Source organism: Labrus bergylta, chromosome 15 (assembly GCF_963930695.1).
Source record: "Labrus bergylta chromosome 15, fLabBer1.1, whole genome shotgun sequence".
Lineage (NCBI taxonomy): Eukaryota > Metazoa > Chordata > Actinopteri > Labriformes > Labridae > Labrus > Labrus bergylta.
In genome coordinates, this window is record NC_089209.1 from 9793815 (window position 1) to 9810606 (window position 16792).

At 40.1% G+C, this 16792-nt stretch overlaps 1 protein-coding gene across 1 annotated transcript in view; it reads left to right on the forward strand.

Moving 5' to 3' along the window:
• enpp1 (ectonucleotide pyrophosphatase/phosphodiesterase 1) overlaps positions 1 to 16698 on the forward strand; it is a 30652-nt gene extending 13954 nt beyond the window's left edge. Inside the window, exons 10-23 of the mRNA XM_020628538.3 lie at positions 682 to 790; positions 1311 to 1442; positions 1556 to 1587; positions 1725 to 1852; positions 3195 to 3264; positions 5109 to 5196; positions 6174 to 6358; positions 6903 to 6942; positions 7029 to 7192; positions 8451 to 8592; positions 9438 to 9512; positions 13240 to 13372; positions 13999 to 14143; positions 14368 to 16698. Of these exons, the coding sequence (XP_020484194.2) occupies positions 682 to 790; positions 1311 to 1442; positions 1556 to 1587; positions 1725 to 1852; positions 3195 to 3264; positions 5109 to 5196; positions 6174 to 6358; positions 6903 to 6942; positions 7029 to 7192; positions 8451 to 8592; positions 9438 to 9512; positions 13240 to 13372; positions 13999 to 14143; positions 14368 to 14520 (1596 nt within the window). The 3' untranslated portion in view covers positions 14521 to 16698. The remainder of the gene's footprint in view (positions 1 to 681; positions 791 to 1310; positions 1443 to 1555; positions 1588 to 1724; positions 1853 to 3194; positions 3265 to 5108; positions 5197 to 6173; positions 6359 to 6902; positions 6943 to 7028; positions 7193 to 8450; positions 8593 to 9437; positions 9513 to 13239; positions 13373 to 13998; positions 14144 to 14367) is intronic.
• Positions 16699 to 16792: the final 94 nt, after the last annotated feature.

Consider the following 16792-nt stretch of genomic DNA (forward strand, 5'->3'; position numbering starts at 1 on the left):
GTGATAGTTCTTTCTTGATCCTTGGAAACAAAACCTAAATAGCAGAACGTTGTTTAGTCGCACCTCACGATCTTCATTAGCAGATGGAGTTTGTTTTGTTGTAGCCAAGGGGGCTCAAAAGAGTGGTTTGAAATTCAAAGACCGAGAAAGAGATCAACCAGCGTCACATTGTTTGAACACTTTTCTATGTACCATTCAATTGCATTTATAACTTGCTAAAATACACACTGTTATTGCTGTGGGTAATGTGAGCGAGTGAGACAATGTTTCCAGCTTGCAGCTAGCATATATCCACTCAGATGCTAGCAGGCAAGTTAGCCAGCCAGCTTCTGTGTGTGGTTCTAGTTGGTTGCTCGCTAAAATGAGTTGTTTGAGTCATTTGCCAAATGCAAGCCTGTAATTGTTTCATTCTGGTCAGCACTGGTCAGTCTGCATGCAAACGCTGATGTTATCAACTTTAAACTATGCTAATTGGAAATGTGTCTGCCTTGGCAAGCAAGTGAATGTTTCCTTAAACAAAAAAGTACAACAAAGATGCTCTATGTCTGTTTTAAATGACCTTAACATGTAACAGCAACTGAAGAAGAAGAAGAATAAGGTTTAACAGTTTAAGTAACATCAGCCATTCATTGCTCCTCAGCCCCAGTAAAATGTCAACTCTCAATACTTTTCTGCCTTCAGGTCGTTCAGGCCTTGAAAAATGTGGACAAGATTTTGGGTCTGCTGATGGACGGCCTGAAAAAGAAAGACCTGCTGCACTGTGTCAACGTCGTGATCATATCAGACCACGGTGAGAAAACCACACCGACTCCACACTGCAGTGATGAAGTTTACAGATTAATATTACACGATAAAGGTGGCCAAAACCTTTTTGCCCCCTTTAGTTATGATCTCAGTATTAACACATTAAATAGTTTAAGAAGCTGTGTGTTACTTCGTGGGGGGGGGGGGGGGGTGGAGTTCACAGCAGCATGTTAGGAGGATGTTTTGTGATGAGTAGTTTCTCTGAACATGTGGGGACCGTATGTTTCGTCTTGTAATTCAATATGTTAAAGATCAACGTATGGGATAATTATGGCTCAGGGCGATGCCAAGCGATCCATTTCTAAAAACTCTTTTACTTTGACGTACTTTTCTGGTTTTCACTCTGCAGCTCTTCCTTAAAGAGAAAAAAAAAATTGAGATATGGGTTTGTCTTGGAGGTAGCCACAGTTTGCAAACTTCTCAAATTTTCATGCTAAGAAGTCTTCACAAATGTTTTTATTTTTTGAAAGGGACTAAATATTCTTTTTTTTTTTTAAATTTCCCAGGCATGGAGGAGGCTTCGTGTGAGAAGTCAGCGTTTGTGTCAAACTTCCAGGAGAACACCACAGGCTTTTCTGTCATCCAAGGCCCGGCAGCTCGTATCAGGCCCACCGACCTTCCAGATAATTACTTTTCCTGTGAGATCCTGGATAACATACAATTTCCCATCCTTCCCAGTTCCACAGCATCACTCAGTTTCACATTGTTTACAACAAACGGGGCTGACCTTGTCTTGTGTTTCTCTCCGCAGTCGACTATGAGAGCCTGGTGAAGAACTTGTCGGTATGTGAAGTATTTCAAGAGTGACTTTTGTATTCATAAGAAGAATGGAAAATTATCTGCTTGCTTGGCTACAAGTCAAACAATCCTTTTTACCCTTTGCGGCGTGTTGATTCTCCTCCTCTGTGTCTGTTCTGAAGTGCAGGACATCTGACCAGCCAATGAGGCCGTACCTCAAAGAACACCTCCCCAAAAGGATGCACTTTGCGAAGAACGAACGCATCGAGAGAGGACACCTCTATATGAAGGAAGGCTGGCAGGCTGCACTGTAAGTCACCTAGCAGTCCACTGCTTAAAAGTTTTCACCTGAGGTCATCCAAAACTGAAGTGTGTGTGTGTGTGTTTGGGGGGGGGCATCATTCAGAAGCTAGCTAGTTGATCTTTTGAGCTTATATATCATATGCTAACATGCTTTGTAGTTCTCAAAGGGTTCCAAAGCGGCTGAAAACAACATTTTAAACTGCTCATGGTAGCAGTGGGGGCGAGCTCGTGTGTGAACACAGCAGGTTATACTCAGAAGAATTCACCTCCAGCGAGTTGGCCGAGCTGATGATGTTTATATCATGTGACTGGTGAGGTCTTCATGCTCATAATGAAGCTACTTCAAACTCTTTTCTGCTCAGCTGTATGTTCTTTTCCACTTTTCCTTTGATGCTGTGAATACAACCAATAATACGTAGCTTTGATACAAAGGCAAAAACTATCATTATAACTCAGACTCTGTTGCTTCGTCCACCATCTTGGATTTTTGCAAACATGATCATGCACATCATGCGTTCTCTGCGTTCCCACCCCGCTCAATTTTAAAGAGAACATTTATTTTAAAAAAAAGACGTTTTCACTTAATAAATAAACAGCACCGACCTCTCCCACTCACTTGCGGTGAATTATCTTGATTATATTGTGCTGTGTTCACACATCAGCTCACTCAGACATCCTGCAGAAAATATACTGCAGTACGAGGCTGGCAGGAGAAACTCTTCAGGAGTTTCCAGGAGTTTTCTATGAGTTTTGTGAAAGTGTGAGCAAGGCTGAAGATGCATGAGAGGAGTTGATGATCACAAAGGGAAGCAAGGTAAATTAAGTTCAAATGGAGGTAATAAAAGAATAGTATAGTGGGCGTGTAATGGAGTCAGACACCAGAGGGACTTAAAAGACTTTCTCTTTAGTTTGAACGTCTTACATGACTTAGTACCGTTCAGTTGGTGTCATAAACATTGATGTGAATATCTGATAATCAAAAGCTTCTTGGACCACACAGAAGTTGAAACCTTTACAGTAATTAGTGTTGGTACTCGTTCATAATGACTGAAGCAGGGTAAGTTGGAGAGGAGTTGTCCGGCTCCTTTGATGGATACTAACCATGTAATCATGGAAAATTGCTTCAGGCTGCAGAACCCAGTTCACTTGGATGTAGCTGCAGTGATACAACTCACTCTTCAATTTTACATTTAATTTTCCTGAACCTGAGTTTAGATTCATTTGAATGAATTAATCTTACAAATAAGATTGAAAAAAGTGAATAATTAGTACCAGAATGTACTTCCATCCTTTGTTACCGGTTTATTTTGACCCCTTTTAAATACATGATCTTTGTTTTACCTCGACAGCAACAAAAATGAACTCAAGTATTGCACCGGTGGATTCCACGGCTCAGATAACCTCTTCACCAACATGCAGGTCAGAGGAAGGAGAGATGTGTTTGTTTCTGTGGACTCAATAAATGTTTATCATCCGTTTTGGTTCAATAACATGAAATGTAATGACTCTCTGACACGTCGTGAAAATATTTACGGTCTGAAATCAGTAAGCAAATCTAGCAGTTGAGTATGGTCGCTCAAAGTTTGCTCAACAAGATGTGCTTGTCTTGACTGAAAATGAACTGGTGATATTGTCGGACAGTCATAAAAACATATTAAAATGCCTACAAAGTTAAAGAAATTCATTAATAAAGCAGGACAGGTAAAAACTAGAGGTAGACTTTGGTTTGAAACATCATTTGAACAACAACAATTAAAAACAAACTATTTTTGATTATGAAATATTTTTTTTATACACGATTCCTGCAAATGTAACAATCCTCTGGCTTCTTCTCTCCTCTATGACAGAAATAATGAATAACTTTGAGGTGTAAGGAAAACAAGACATTCAAGGATGAAGTCATTTTGGGCTTCAGAAAGCACAGAGATGGATAAATGTTAATTTATGACATTTTATAGACCTGACCAAACATATTCCTTATTTATCAAGACAATTGATAGACTAAAAACTACAATGATTCCCTTAAAAAAAAGGTGATGAATGTTCTGTGTAAATACTTAAACATCATTTTAAACTCACTGTTTTGTTGCACTTTGATGCGAATCAGTGAACGCAACATGTTGGAGGTTTTTAACAGTTTCCAAAAACAGCTTCTAAAAGCAAATTTAAAGTTTTAGCATCTCAGCATTAGTTGAAGTTGTAGCTCATAAACATAATTTGTAGTTTTTCATTATGATTTTGAGGATGCTTGTTGAGCTTATGTGCATGATTTGAAGTACAACTACTCTTGTTCACTTCCGGGACCTCACACGTCTAACAACAACACCTAATCGTTGGCTGTGACCTTCAGTTGTGTTTCTTGGAGACTTGAGATGCATTTGCAGTAGATACAGATTCAAATCAGTGGTTTGTGTTTGAGACTTTATCTGACAGAGGTTGTTGCGACACACAGGGCTTAAAAAATGGCCTCCAGAGAGCAGAAATTTACACAGTAATATCAAGAAGAAGATTTTCCCCTTCAGTTACATCAGAGACGGAAAGTACCAGAGAAGTGCTATTTATATGATATATAACATATTTTAGATTCACACTTGAGTCTGTATTAACTGTTTTATTTCTGTGAATGAAACCCAAGTACAGTGTCTAAAATAAACATGACAATCTAAAATACCGTACTTGTCTTATTAGGGCACAAGTATCTTGTTTGTTTCAAACTCAGCACTGCAATGAGCTCTCCACCTACACATTCTCTGTTTTTGGGTGGAGTTTGTTTATGTCTGCCATCCTCATGTTTGTCGTCACAACAAGTCTTTGCATGGTTCTGGATGAACTGGAACTTAGCTTGGTATAATTAGCTCCTCCTCTGCTACTTTAAAAAAGTCTCTTCTATAAATGAAGTCAGTCTGAAAACACACAGCGGAGAAGTAGCAGCGCAGTGCTTGAAATAGACTCACCTGAAAATATCTACAAACCCACCCAACTCATCTCTGTCTCAGATATCCATTACTCACGTTTTCAGGATTATCTGAGGTGATATAACTGCCTTGGTTAACTTTAAATATTTGCAGGTGGTTTTATCATGGTATTTAGAGTGTGACTTCTTATTTGCTGAGGGCATTTAAGTGAACGTCTCCATTTAACGAACTGTTCAGCTGTGTTTTGTAAAGAATAGTTCTCTGTACACTCTTTTGTTTGTACCCAGAAAATGTTCCCAGATACATGAATAACTGTCAGCATGTTTCATGTCTTATCTGTTTCTCCAGGCAATCTTCATCGGCTACGGCCCAGGATTTAAAGTCAACACTGTTGTTCCCCCTTTTGAGAACATAGAAGTATACAACCTCATGTGTGGTAAGCTGCTTTGTTAGTATACACTGTACTTTATCCTCCTACGTCTACAACTGTTTAGACAAAATAATCCATGTTTCATGACAGAGCCATAAAATATATTTTATCTCAGTCAATAAAAGACAGATTTTTTTCGAACTACCAGTCACTCACTGGTTGTCTGTCTCTCTATATGTCAGTCCTGCGATGGAATTGACTGGGGAACAGTCCAGGGTGTAAACCCCAAATGGGAAAAGAGGTATAGATGATGGATGGATACTGTAGCTCTACACACAACCATTGTTAACGCTTTCTTTTTAACACATTTCTATCATTTTGTGGGTTTAATGCTTCCTTAAGAAAAGATACATTTTAATGTCCTGTAGGGAAATGTGTCTTAAGTTACAAGAGAATACCAATCATACATAGAGATCATACAAACATCAATACATCCTATGATTCCGGTCCTGAGTGGTCTGGTTTTTTTTGGACCCCTCCCCCCACACACACACACACTCACACACACACACACACACACGATGGAGGCTGGCAAGTGAACTGGTTCAGATATAACTGTTTCTACAAGACCTAAAAGCCTCAGCATTTTTCTAAGAAGCTCCAAAAACGTGGTAAAACTAAGATAACCATTGGAGATGGATCGAGCGCAGAAAGGTTTTAAGACAGATGCAGAGCTGGCTAAACGCTGAAGCTTCAGTGTCCCTGACATGGCAACCTGTGTGAGACAACTCCAGGGTGGAGGGGGCGGGGGGATGTTTTGAATTTGGACTGCAGTATCAGTTTTAAGCACATATCAGAGTTACATATTGCTCCTTTAAAAGATGATGCTTGATAAACAACACTTCTGTTATTGTATTCACTATTAACCTAAAACAGGACATAACGTAGACGTAGTCCCCTTTAAGAACGCATTAAGTGAACTTTTAATCGTATTGTTTAAATACACTTTTCATCATCTCTTTTCTTCCACCTGTCTCCTCTAGATCTCCTTGGCATTCGTCCCGCTCCTAACAACGGGACTCATGGAAGTCTGAACCACCTTTTGAGGCAACCAGTCCACCTCCCAGTTCACCCTGCACAGCTCTCCCACGACACCCCATGTGAAGCCAGTGGCCCCGTCCCTGCTAACGATCTGCAGTGCAACTGTACATCTCAAACCAGGGAAATGGTATGTGATTACAGGAAACTGAAGTGATGTTTGGTTTTTTTAGCCTGACTTAATAGGCCTACCTAGTTTCATCAGTGTGGGCAATAGCAGCATGGCACGTCATGATCTGGCCCATGTGACAGTTACCAGCCTATTGTTTTGTTTTCTAGATAGCAAGAAAATATCCCTGTAGTCACTAGAAAACCAGCTTAGTGATACAAAGATAACTAAATAAATAAGTCTTGATCTTGGTAAAAAAAAAAAAAAACTTGAACTAACCTGTTATCACAGGAGGTGTTGACTCTGGACTCGCACTGTTTTTGTTGTAGCAGTTTATTGTTCCCTCTCACTGCATTCAAGCAAGTCTGAAAGAACCAAGTATTCCCAAAGTACAAGAAAAAAAAGCAACTCTCATTTTTGCACAATAATTTGCTAAAATTCCTCATTGCAAACCCTTTTAAGATTTACAGGCTTGGTATGCTAATGTGCATGTTGACAAGGGTCATATGTGGTCAATTCTGAGATATTAAGTACACGGATACTAACAAGACAAATGTGGTTTTAGGAGAAGGATATGAACGTTCGTCTCCTGGCAGCCAATTCCAGTGAGTACTATTTATTTTTCTTCACATTCATGATTTCTATTTGGAGACATTTAACAGTGTAATGAATTTGACATTGTCCTTCTCAGCAAGTGACAGAGCCAAATTACGGCGCCTCCACCATCCGTTTGGCACTCCGAGAGTCGTCCAACCACATGCAGCTTTTTGTCTCCTCTACCACTCGTACTACCTCAACGGGTACAGCAAAGATCGCCTCATGCCCCTCTGGGTGTCATACACCGTCCAGCCTCTGGTGAGCCCGCTGCTCGGAGCGGCCTTTTATCTCTAAACATAGCCTGCTTCGGTTAAGTTACTGCAGCTATATTTCTCCTGAGGTTTTTGGTTTGGCAGGAGACTGGAAGAAGGTTGTTTAGTATGTGAATCTCTAAGCAGCTGTTACTCATCTCCTGTGTTCGTGTTGGCCTCGAACACTTCTTGTCTTTCTTTATTATGCGGTGGGAGCTTTAGTGTAAATCATGACCTCAGGCAGAGTGAAACATTCCTGGGAGAGTTTACACCATTCTGTCTGAATGATGGAGCAAGTGAAGATGTAGATTTGTTTTTCTTTCAAGCTTTATACAAATACAGGCAAAGCTAAATGTGGCTTGTATTGTATCCCATGTGTTCACTTTGGATTTGAAAGAATCACATTTTGGATTGGATTATTTAATCTATTTCATGGAGTAGCATTCAGTATAAACCACATGAACACCCACAGAAAACTTCAGTTTCTCAACACCTCAAAGTTACTACACTTTATAAAGTGAGCCAGTTTGCCCATTATGAAATGAATTAATCCATAAAACCATTGCTTGAGTAAACCTATATATACTTTTTTAGGTTTGAAATGACTGGTACAAAAAGTGTTGTTATGGTTCCAGGAGGTTGCCTCAGCTGGCATCTTTGACACAGGCTGCAGTGGCTGTAACTTCCTCTGAGGCCACAAACACTTTGAGCCTGTCAGTGAAAATATTGTAGTGTGTGAGCAAATAAGCTTGACGCACTGCCATACCTTTGATAAAGACTCAGAAGCTGCTCTCTGTGGCTGTAAACTCTGTCTTAAGCTTCATTTGACCTTCTGTTCACTGAGTCAAATAATCTTTTTGTACGCTAGAAATTCATTGAGATGAAGAAGCGAGATTTAGAAATGTAACAACGATGATTTTCTTTGTAATATGAGCCAAATTCATTGTCACAGAAAAAGGTGGGAAAGCAGAAGCCCGAAAATTGAATCCATCCATTTTCTAGACCGCTTATTCAGCTTGGGATTTTGGGGGGGCTCGTGTTTCAAATTTCCAATTTAAATTAATAATTCAAAAATCTTTCATTTCCCTTTGCAATAGAATAGTTTGTTTTTTAAAGAGCTCTGCAAATCAAACAGTGCAACGCCCTTACTGACCTGTAAACACAGGCGAGTCAAAACCAAGCCAAACTGTCTTACACAACCCTGGCCTCGGCTGGCCCGGAGTCCTGATCTGCTCTGCTCGCCACTCACTGCTTCTTTCTCACAGACCCCTGACAGAGTCCGACCCCTGAGCCCGGAGTCTGAGGCGTGTGTTCGCGCTGACGTTCGCATCCCACCGGTCGCCAGCCAGCTGTGCCTGCGCTACAGAGACAACCCTGATCTGTCCTACGGCCTGCTGCACCCCCCCAGTGAGTGTGTGTGTTTGTGTATGTGGTGGAGGGGGTCATGGAAGTCTTACCCCAGCCGGGGTGTTGAATTCAAGTTGACATTTTTCAGAGCTGCATTCTCATGTAGGAATGCACCAGTACAACAGTAAAGAGTGACCCATCCCCCCATCATAGAGACTCTACAGATCTGCTCTATTCAGACTTCAGGTAGCTCCACAAAAGGTAGAGACAGACTGAAAGTGACAAGAAAAAACTCTCCAGCAGCCGAAGACGAAATATTTCTTCTGCTACTGACTCTTGTACAAGTCTCTGAGTGTGATTTTCTGATTTGTTGTCTAATAACTTCTTTAGATGACGGTGCTGAAAGAACGACACATAAACATGAACCAGATGGATAGAAATAAGTGTAATAATCTGAGAATAGACTCCTTTATAAATTTAACTTTAACTCAATGTAATGCATTCTGTTTCTTGTTAAGAACATGATTACTGTTTAATTTTAAGAGTCATTTTTCAAGCAAAAATGCTGGATACTTGCCTGGGACAAGTTTATTAAATGTGAGGTCTTTCAGAATATCTAAGTTTAATATCATTTAACTGAAATGAGTTTGTTTTGGACAGTTGATCAGACAACAGCTAGAACTCAGCAAAATGTGCTTTGCTGTGATTTCTGGCATTTGTGAACAAAATGATTTATACATTTTTGAAAATAAATAAAAACTCACAGCTCCACAAGGAAGGAAATCTTATTTTTAGCAATCACTCATGATTCCTTTGTTTTTATTTTTGCAACATGCAGTTTATTTTGATAACACCTAAACCACAAACTCCTTCAGTTTTCCTCACCTTTCATTTTCTTCCTCCAGGTCTGAATCCTGACGGATACGACACAGACTCTCTAATCACAAGCAACATGGCACCGATGTTCCCTGCATTCAAAGGTGAGTCTGACTTACAAATATTTATAGGTTTCTTGTAGAGGTGGGCAATATGGGAAAAATATCATATCACGATTTTTTGGGGCAAAATCACGATCACAATTTTATCACAATTTTTCATACTGTTCTTTAGACAAATGTGTAAGTTACTGACCAGTTCAACCAAACTTATTTCCCTGTATAATGTTTTTAAATGCACAAAAATTGTGCTGACAAGTTTAATCTATTTGAAAAACATCTTTGTCGGAGGTCTGGAGGTCTCTCACCCAGAACATCTTTAGCAACAGAAATGTCTTTCCCTCAATTTGATCAATATTTATGCACAATTTGAAGGTTTTCCTCACCACTTTGAAATTATGAGTTAGTTATGTGTCCTCTTTTTATGTTCATCAGGAACATTTTCATGCAGTGATGCATTCATTTAAAAACATGGAGACTTCGAGTTCTTGTGTTTCTGTTCTATTTTAGCCCTGCAGAGTTCCTACAGCTGTAGCTTCATACAGGCTCTGCAGCATCTGTTGTTTTTTATGAAATCATTGGACTAACTTTAGTTTGGTTTATAATCAAACATAATACAGAATGTGTTCATTCTGTGACACGTGATCAAGGTAAGTTTTACTGACAGAAGACTTTAATTCAAAGAGGGGGCGGTACATGGTTGATTGACAGACAGACAGTCACCATGGTTACTCACTATCACCTGCCTGCTGCTTTGTAACGTTGTTTAGCCTAATCCCTATAGGTTCCGTTATCACAACAGGTGAGCTTCGGGTGGAGAGGCTTGATAAGTAACTTTTAAAAACTGAGAGAGAGCAGAAAACACCGACAGCAACATTTCAAACACCGGGGTTATATCTCCACTCACTGACTGACTGTCTGAGCTCCACCCTGTCTGTCTCTGACTGTTAACGTCTCTCCGTGTCGCTATCTGAGATGTAGACTAATCTTAACCGTGCAAACTATGCAAATAAGTTAACTGTTGCTCACAGCATGTCGGTTTGGAAAAATATCAGAACAATTGCAGATAACCGAGATGGAGTTGTTTTTGCAGACTTTACTTTTAAGTTTCGTTTTCACCGCAGCGGAGCAAAAGAGGAGGAGACGAGTCTGTGTCAGAGCATAAACTGCAGCATGATAGAATCAACACATAAACCCGGTTCTACGATCTCTCTGCTTTGGCAGATCGTCAGCACGTTAAAATCCTTCACGATCTAAGATCGTTATATCGCCCAACACTAATTTCTTGTTTGTTTGTTTTTTTTTTTTTTTTATTTAACCCAAAAATCTTGAAAAGGGAAAATCAAGGTGATGTGTGTGTTAAAAAAATGTAATCACAGAGTTGTCAGGAGGGTTCATTAGCCGACTGAATGAGACCATTGAGGTGAATGAGAGCTGAACAATTGACTCACTGAGTGAACTGAAGAGACTCTCTGGATCAAAACTAGACATTAAGTCACGCTCTGTCCGATGTTTTACAAGAACAAGTTCTGATGAGACATTTTATTCAACTTCATACCTTCCAAAGCTTATTTTCTCAAAGCAGACTAAACAGTACTTAATAATGTTTTTTGTTTTTTTTAAGTGTCGTATGAATACAGTTGTTGTTATACTTTTGGTTCTTAAGTGTATAAAAGTCCAAAGATCTGACGCCTGTGATTATATCCAACTACAGTAGGAGTTAAACTCATCCTGTAAAGCTTAAATAAAGGTTTAGTGAACTTCTCCAGAGTTAGTCCTCCAGTCATTCTCTGATGAAAGAAAAGAAAGAAAGATTTACTTTATAGATCCCGACAAGAGGAAATTTCAGTTTTTACACTCTGTAGTCATGCAACACACACACACACTGAAGTATATACACACATACAGGATCCTATGGACATGCACTAAGGGAGAGATGTCAGAGTGATGGAGCGGCCCACAGCAGGCACTCCTAAGCTGGTGGTGGGGAGGGGGTTTGGTGCCTTGCTCAAGGGCACCTTGGCAGTGCTCAGGAGGTGATCTGGCACCTCTCCAGCTACTAGACCAACTTCCATACTTGATCCGCACCGGGACTTGAACTGGCGACCCTCTGGTTCCCAACCCAAGTCCCAACAGACTGAGCTACTGCCACACAAAGTTAGGATGCCAGAAAAGAAAAAGGAAGAAAATCAGGGAGCTGGCTCGGGCATTTGTTCCCAACAAGAACTTGTTAACGAGCGTATTTCAGCCAGCTCCAAAGGCTGATGGGAGCCAGGCAGGGGGTTATAAAAGTGAGGAAGGAGGCTAGCGCTAACAGTAATGATTAAATGTGCATACATTGGTTTGAATCCTATCCTGGGAGGGGCCATTCACTGGGACTTTCAGCCATTTCTGCAGCCGGGCCTGATAAACACCCCAGTTTTTTTTACTCAATAAGATTCACTTTGATTGTGCTTTAGTTTGTCATCTGACTGAAGTTATTCATCAGAGCAGGCTCCTGAAAATATACTCATATACTACCTACCTGAAAACATCTGTGTTTAAAATGATGTGAAAATGGGAGTGTGAGGCGTGTCAGTGCCGTCCCTTCATTCTTCTGTTGTGCTCATTCAGACTTCTCAGGTTATTCAGTTCAGGACTGAGTTTGTACCTGCAGACTGTAAAAAAACAGGATTATGTAAGTAAATGTGTCATGTGAACCTTTCTGAGTATTTGGTGGCTTAATACTGTGGTAAGCTCGGTTGCACTGATGAGCTGTTTTTTTTGTTGTAACTTGTTGAAGGTGTTTGGTGATTAATATATAAAGAAATCTGAGCGTTATGGACACGTAGCTCTGATTGTTTGTCCTCGGGGGCCACCCACACACACACTACATGGAAACTCTCAATCACTGCAATGAGGTCCCATTGGAAGAAAAAGATCCCCCTTATAAAAAAAAAAAAACGTTAGCTTGTGTATGTTGTAATCCTTTTTCATAATCAGTAAACGGATGCTGCCCCCTGGTGGCAGGTCCCTGTGCTTACATGGTGTATGGTTAAAAAAAAAAAAGTAAAAAAAATCATGATTCACAATCAAATAAAACCCACAATTATTCATTAAAGAAGCCAAACAATTAGACTGCAAAGAATGGAGAGATGATCAGATTAGCATGGTTCCCTGTTTAGCTCTCTATAAAACACATCTGTACACGAGGTGTTCCTGTGTGACACACGGGTTAAGGGTCAAGTTGCTTAGATGTCAGTTTGTGTATTGTATCTAAATTTGTTCTGTAAAGTACTTAAAATGCAATAAAACCCCCTTGTTTGTAAATATAGAACCATACGGTTTAAACAATAGTCTGTACATGACATTACATAACAATCCTTACATTACAATTCAGTCGACACATTAAGATGTCCTTTTCATGCAGTGACTTGAAATGAAAACAATACCTTCAGATACACAAACTAATTACAGATCTGACCAGAGTCAAATAAGAGTAAATATAAAGGTACAATAGAAGGCCGTTATGATGAGGTTTGTCTTGAAACACAGACAAACACTTAGCCCATGGCTCTTACTGTATTTCTGAAGAATTCACATCATAAAGTTTCCTATAAAGTTAAAGAAAAATCATATTTCCAAGTGCGTCCTGTTAACAACTTACCAGTTTGAACTTGTAATGATGTGACCCTCAGCTTCTTCTTTTCACAGTCCGCACCATGGTGGACTGTGTTGTGTATTACTGGAGAACTAAAGTGTTTTGTGTGTTTCTCCCCCTTGACCCTGACAGATGTTTGGACCCATGTCCATGACGTCATTATTCCACAATATTCACGACAGCTGAAAGGAGTAAACATCATGAGTGGGCCAATATTTGATGAAGACTATGATGGAAACATTGATGCACTCAAAGCAATCTCAGGGTAAGTGAGACCCCCCCCCCCCCCCTCCTACCCCTTAGAGATCTTCAAGATGTTGCTCCCAGCAGTCTATTACATGATCATTTATACTTCCTCTTATTTTCCTAAATAACTGAGACCTGGTAACATTCTGACTGTGTGCAATTATACAATCAGACAGCTGTAGTTTTAGTCTGTACGTCTAAATAAAGGCTCTGTATGTTCTGTTAAATAGTGACTAGTTGTTCCCCTTGTTCCTGTAGCATACAAAGAGAGGATGTATTACTCGCTTTGAAACTTGAAGCCTGCAACATTGATTTCTTGATAAGTTGAGGGCTGAACCCTATTTTAAATCAAATAAAATGAAGGAACTTTTAAATGTGGTCTCTCTAATTGCATCATTTCCAAAGTGTTGTAATTGAACAATTTAACTTCACAGTGCAACTTCTTTGACTGGCAAATGTTTTTTTTTTAAATATAAAAAATTCAGATGATTTTGAATGTTTTTGCCCTCTGTCCTCTAATGTCCAATGCTGGGGTTAAAACATTTGAAGATCAGAATTTCCACCTATTTAAAGTGTGACAAATCAGGTTTTCTGTTCACTAGTTTGCAGAGGTTTCTTAAGCCCTGTGGTCTCGTGTTTCTGCAGGAACGAGGCTCCCGTGCCGACACATTTCTTCATGATTCTGACCAGCTGTGGGAACTCAAACTTCAGCCCCGTTGACTGTGAGGGTCCCCTGCAGGCCAAGGCCTTCATCCTGCCCCACAGACCCGACTACACAGAATGCTGCGCTGTGAGTAGCACCATGTCACACCCCATCTCTCTCTCTGGTTTCAGACCCGCTCCACTGTTCTATCTGACTAAAGACAAAGCCTAACAATGAGTCTCATCTGATCAGCCGGCCTCTGTGGAAACCTGCTGACCGATCCTATAGTGGATCAACTGAACAAACCTGTGAATTTTTTGTCACTATTCTTGGTTAATGTTTATTTTCTCCCCCCCCCCTCCTCCTCACAGAATCGGGGAGACCTGACCTGGGTGGAGGGCTGGCTGCACTTCCATGCTGCGCGGGTTCGAGACATCGAGTTTCTGAGCGGACTAAGCTTCTACCATGACAGGATATCAGTGGAAGAGACGCTACAGCTCAAGACTTTGTTACAGACTGCATAACATCAGAGTCATTCTCTAATGTAGCTTTAATCTGCAAAGGAAGCCATATTGATCTACACAGCAGGCCTCTGTCTACATGGACACAGTTTGACCCATCATCACAGGGTGTAGCTGTTGTACATTTCTTCTCTGTTCAAACCAGAAGGGTCTGAACATTAAATCCCTTCCAGATGTTTTTTTATGTAATTGTTTGTATTTCCCAAATGTTGAAGAGTTCAGTGTGTGAAAGCTGTTTATATGCACGTTCTTGTTCTTAAGTACTTGATTCAGGAAAGTCCGTCTTTTTTGTATCCAGAGCTCTGAACCAAAGACGCCGTCAGAGCTGCTGACCGGCTCCAAAGATTTTTTTCTCTGTTTGAAAATTTTGTCTAATAAAAGGGGGAAAAAAACTACTTTTATTGATTAAAGGAAATTATATATATATATATATATATAGACCACAGTGTTTTTTATTAGCAGGAGCACTTTAAGAAACTCAAAAATCTGGAGACAGTTGTGTCTGCTGTCACACATCTGGACAGCGCTGCGACAGCCTGGAAAACCCCACATACGAGAGTTTAAGAAAACAATTAGCTTCACATGTCTAACATTGCTGTTTCATGTTCATTGATTTATTTTTGTATTCTTTTTATACATCACCAATGTTGTTGGGAATTTGAAATGTGTGCTTCTGTTAATGGATTTTTTGTGAGAATTGTATAATTTTGAATTGTTTGTAGAAATGTTTGTGTTCTGTGTGCATGGATGGATTACAGATAAATGTTCCCCTTCATAAAGACATAAACCCCTCCAGCACTTCAAACATAGCAGCGGGACACCCAGGCTGAAAGACTGAGTGTCTATTAAAGTCCTTTGTTTTTTGTCTCTAAGGTTTTTTTTTTGCATATTTGAAAGCATTTTACATCTGTGTTTCAATATTGTCTCCTTGAGAACATTTTATGAGCTTTCATGGTCGTCTTGCATCCCTTTGTTGTCTTTCTTTCTGTTTGTGGTTTTGATTTTCTTTGTGTCTGTTGTGTGTAGCTGTTGTGGTTTTCTGCATATTTGCCACCATTTTGGATCTCTTTGTAGTTTGTTGTCATTTGTTGTTGTTTTTCTGAAGCTGTGTCGTTTCGCTTCGAGGCCTTTTTAATCTCTATCAAGTTGTGTTACATAAGTGATTGTTTGTAGTTTTCTTCTGTCTTGGAAACGTAGTTACATCTTTCTCCCATCATGTGTCGTCATCTCTCTCTTCCTGGGGCCCGTTTCAGAAAGAAGCTTAAGCGCAAATACTGAGTTTGTTAACCCTGAAATGAGGCAAACTCTGGGCTTTCTGTTTCAGAAAGGGAGGTCACTCAAACCCGAGAAAGAGGGGTAATTTAGGCCTGTTCCAGAGAGGGAGGTAACCTTACCTCTGAGTCAGTTACTATGGTAACTGAGTCTGTGAACCTAACCTGGTCGGGAGCAGGTTTTCTTCAACAAACCCAGAGTTTCACCCCGTCTCCTCCCTCTATCAGAGCCATAAACGCTGTTTCATTCTTTCATTCAGTCCGTATCACGCGTGTGTTAGTGAAGTTGTTTTATAGCGTATAAAAAGAACTATTTTGTCGAACATGGCATGTCTTTTAGTTGAGGAGCCTCGATGTGAAGGGGCTGCATTTAGTTGTCTTTGTAGCTGTGTTGCGTCAGTGGTTGTTTTATTCTGCTGGTCTTTTGCATCCAATTTGAGCTGTTTCTTAAAGAATTTTTTAATCTCTTTAGTTTTCTTTCTGTTGTTACATTCTGCACGCAACAACAAAAAAACCTCTCCGATGCGGCTGTTGATTTAAAAAGTGCAGCTTAACTTCAGTTATTTGTTGTTCGAAAATCGTCAGTCTGTTTTCTCTGTGATCCATCCCTAACTCTGTGTGTGTGTGTGCGTGCGTGCGTGCGTGCGTGCGTGCGTGCGTGCGTGCGTGCGTGCGTGTGTGTCTGCAGCTTAATGTTTATTCTGGGATAAAAACATTCCATGTTCAATCTTTTTATCTTTGCTGTAGAAGTTGAGGTCGGCACATCATCTGTGAAGAATGACTTCAACAGATTAAGGCACTTCCATTGTGTATCAGCTTCTTTTTTTTCTTTTCTTTTTTTCACAGCTTTGTCAGAAATGGCAGCTACAGTCCAACACACAATTTCATAAAGACAACTCTTCTACTCTGACCTTGTGGCTTGTGTTCTTTATTCCTCAGTAGTACACCTAGATTGGGTCCGCACAGAAACACTTTTGCACACAGTGGGACGCCCAAAACAAAGG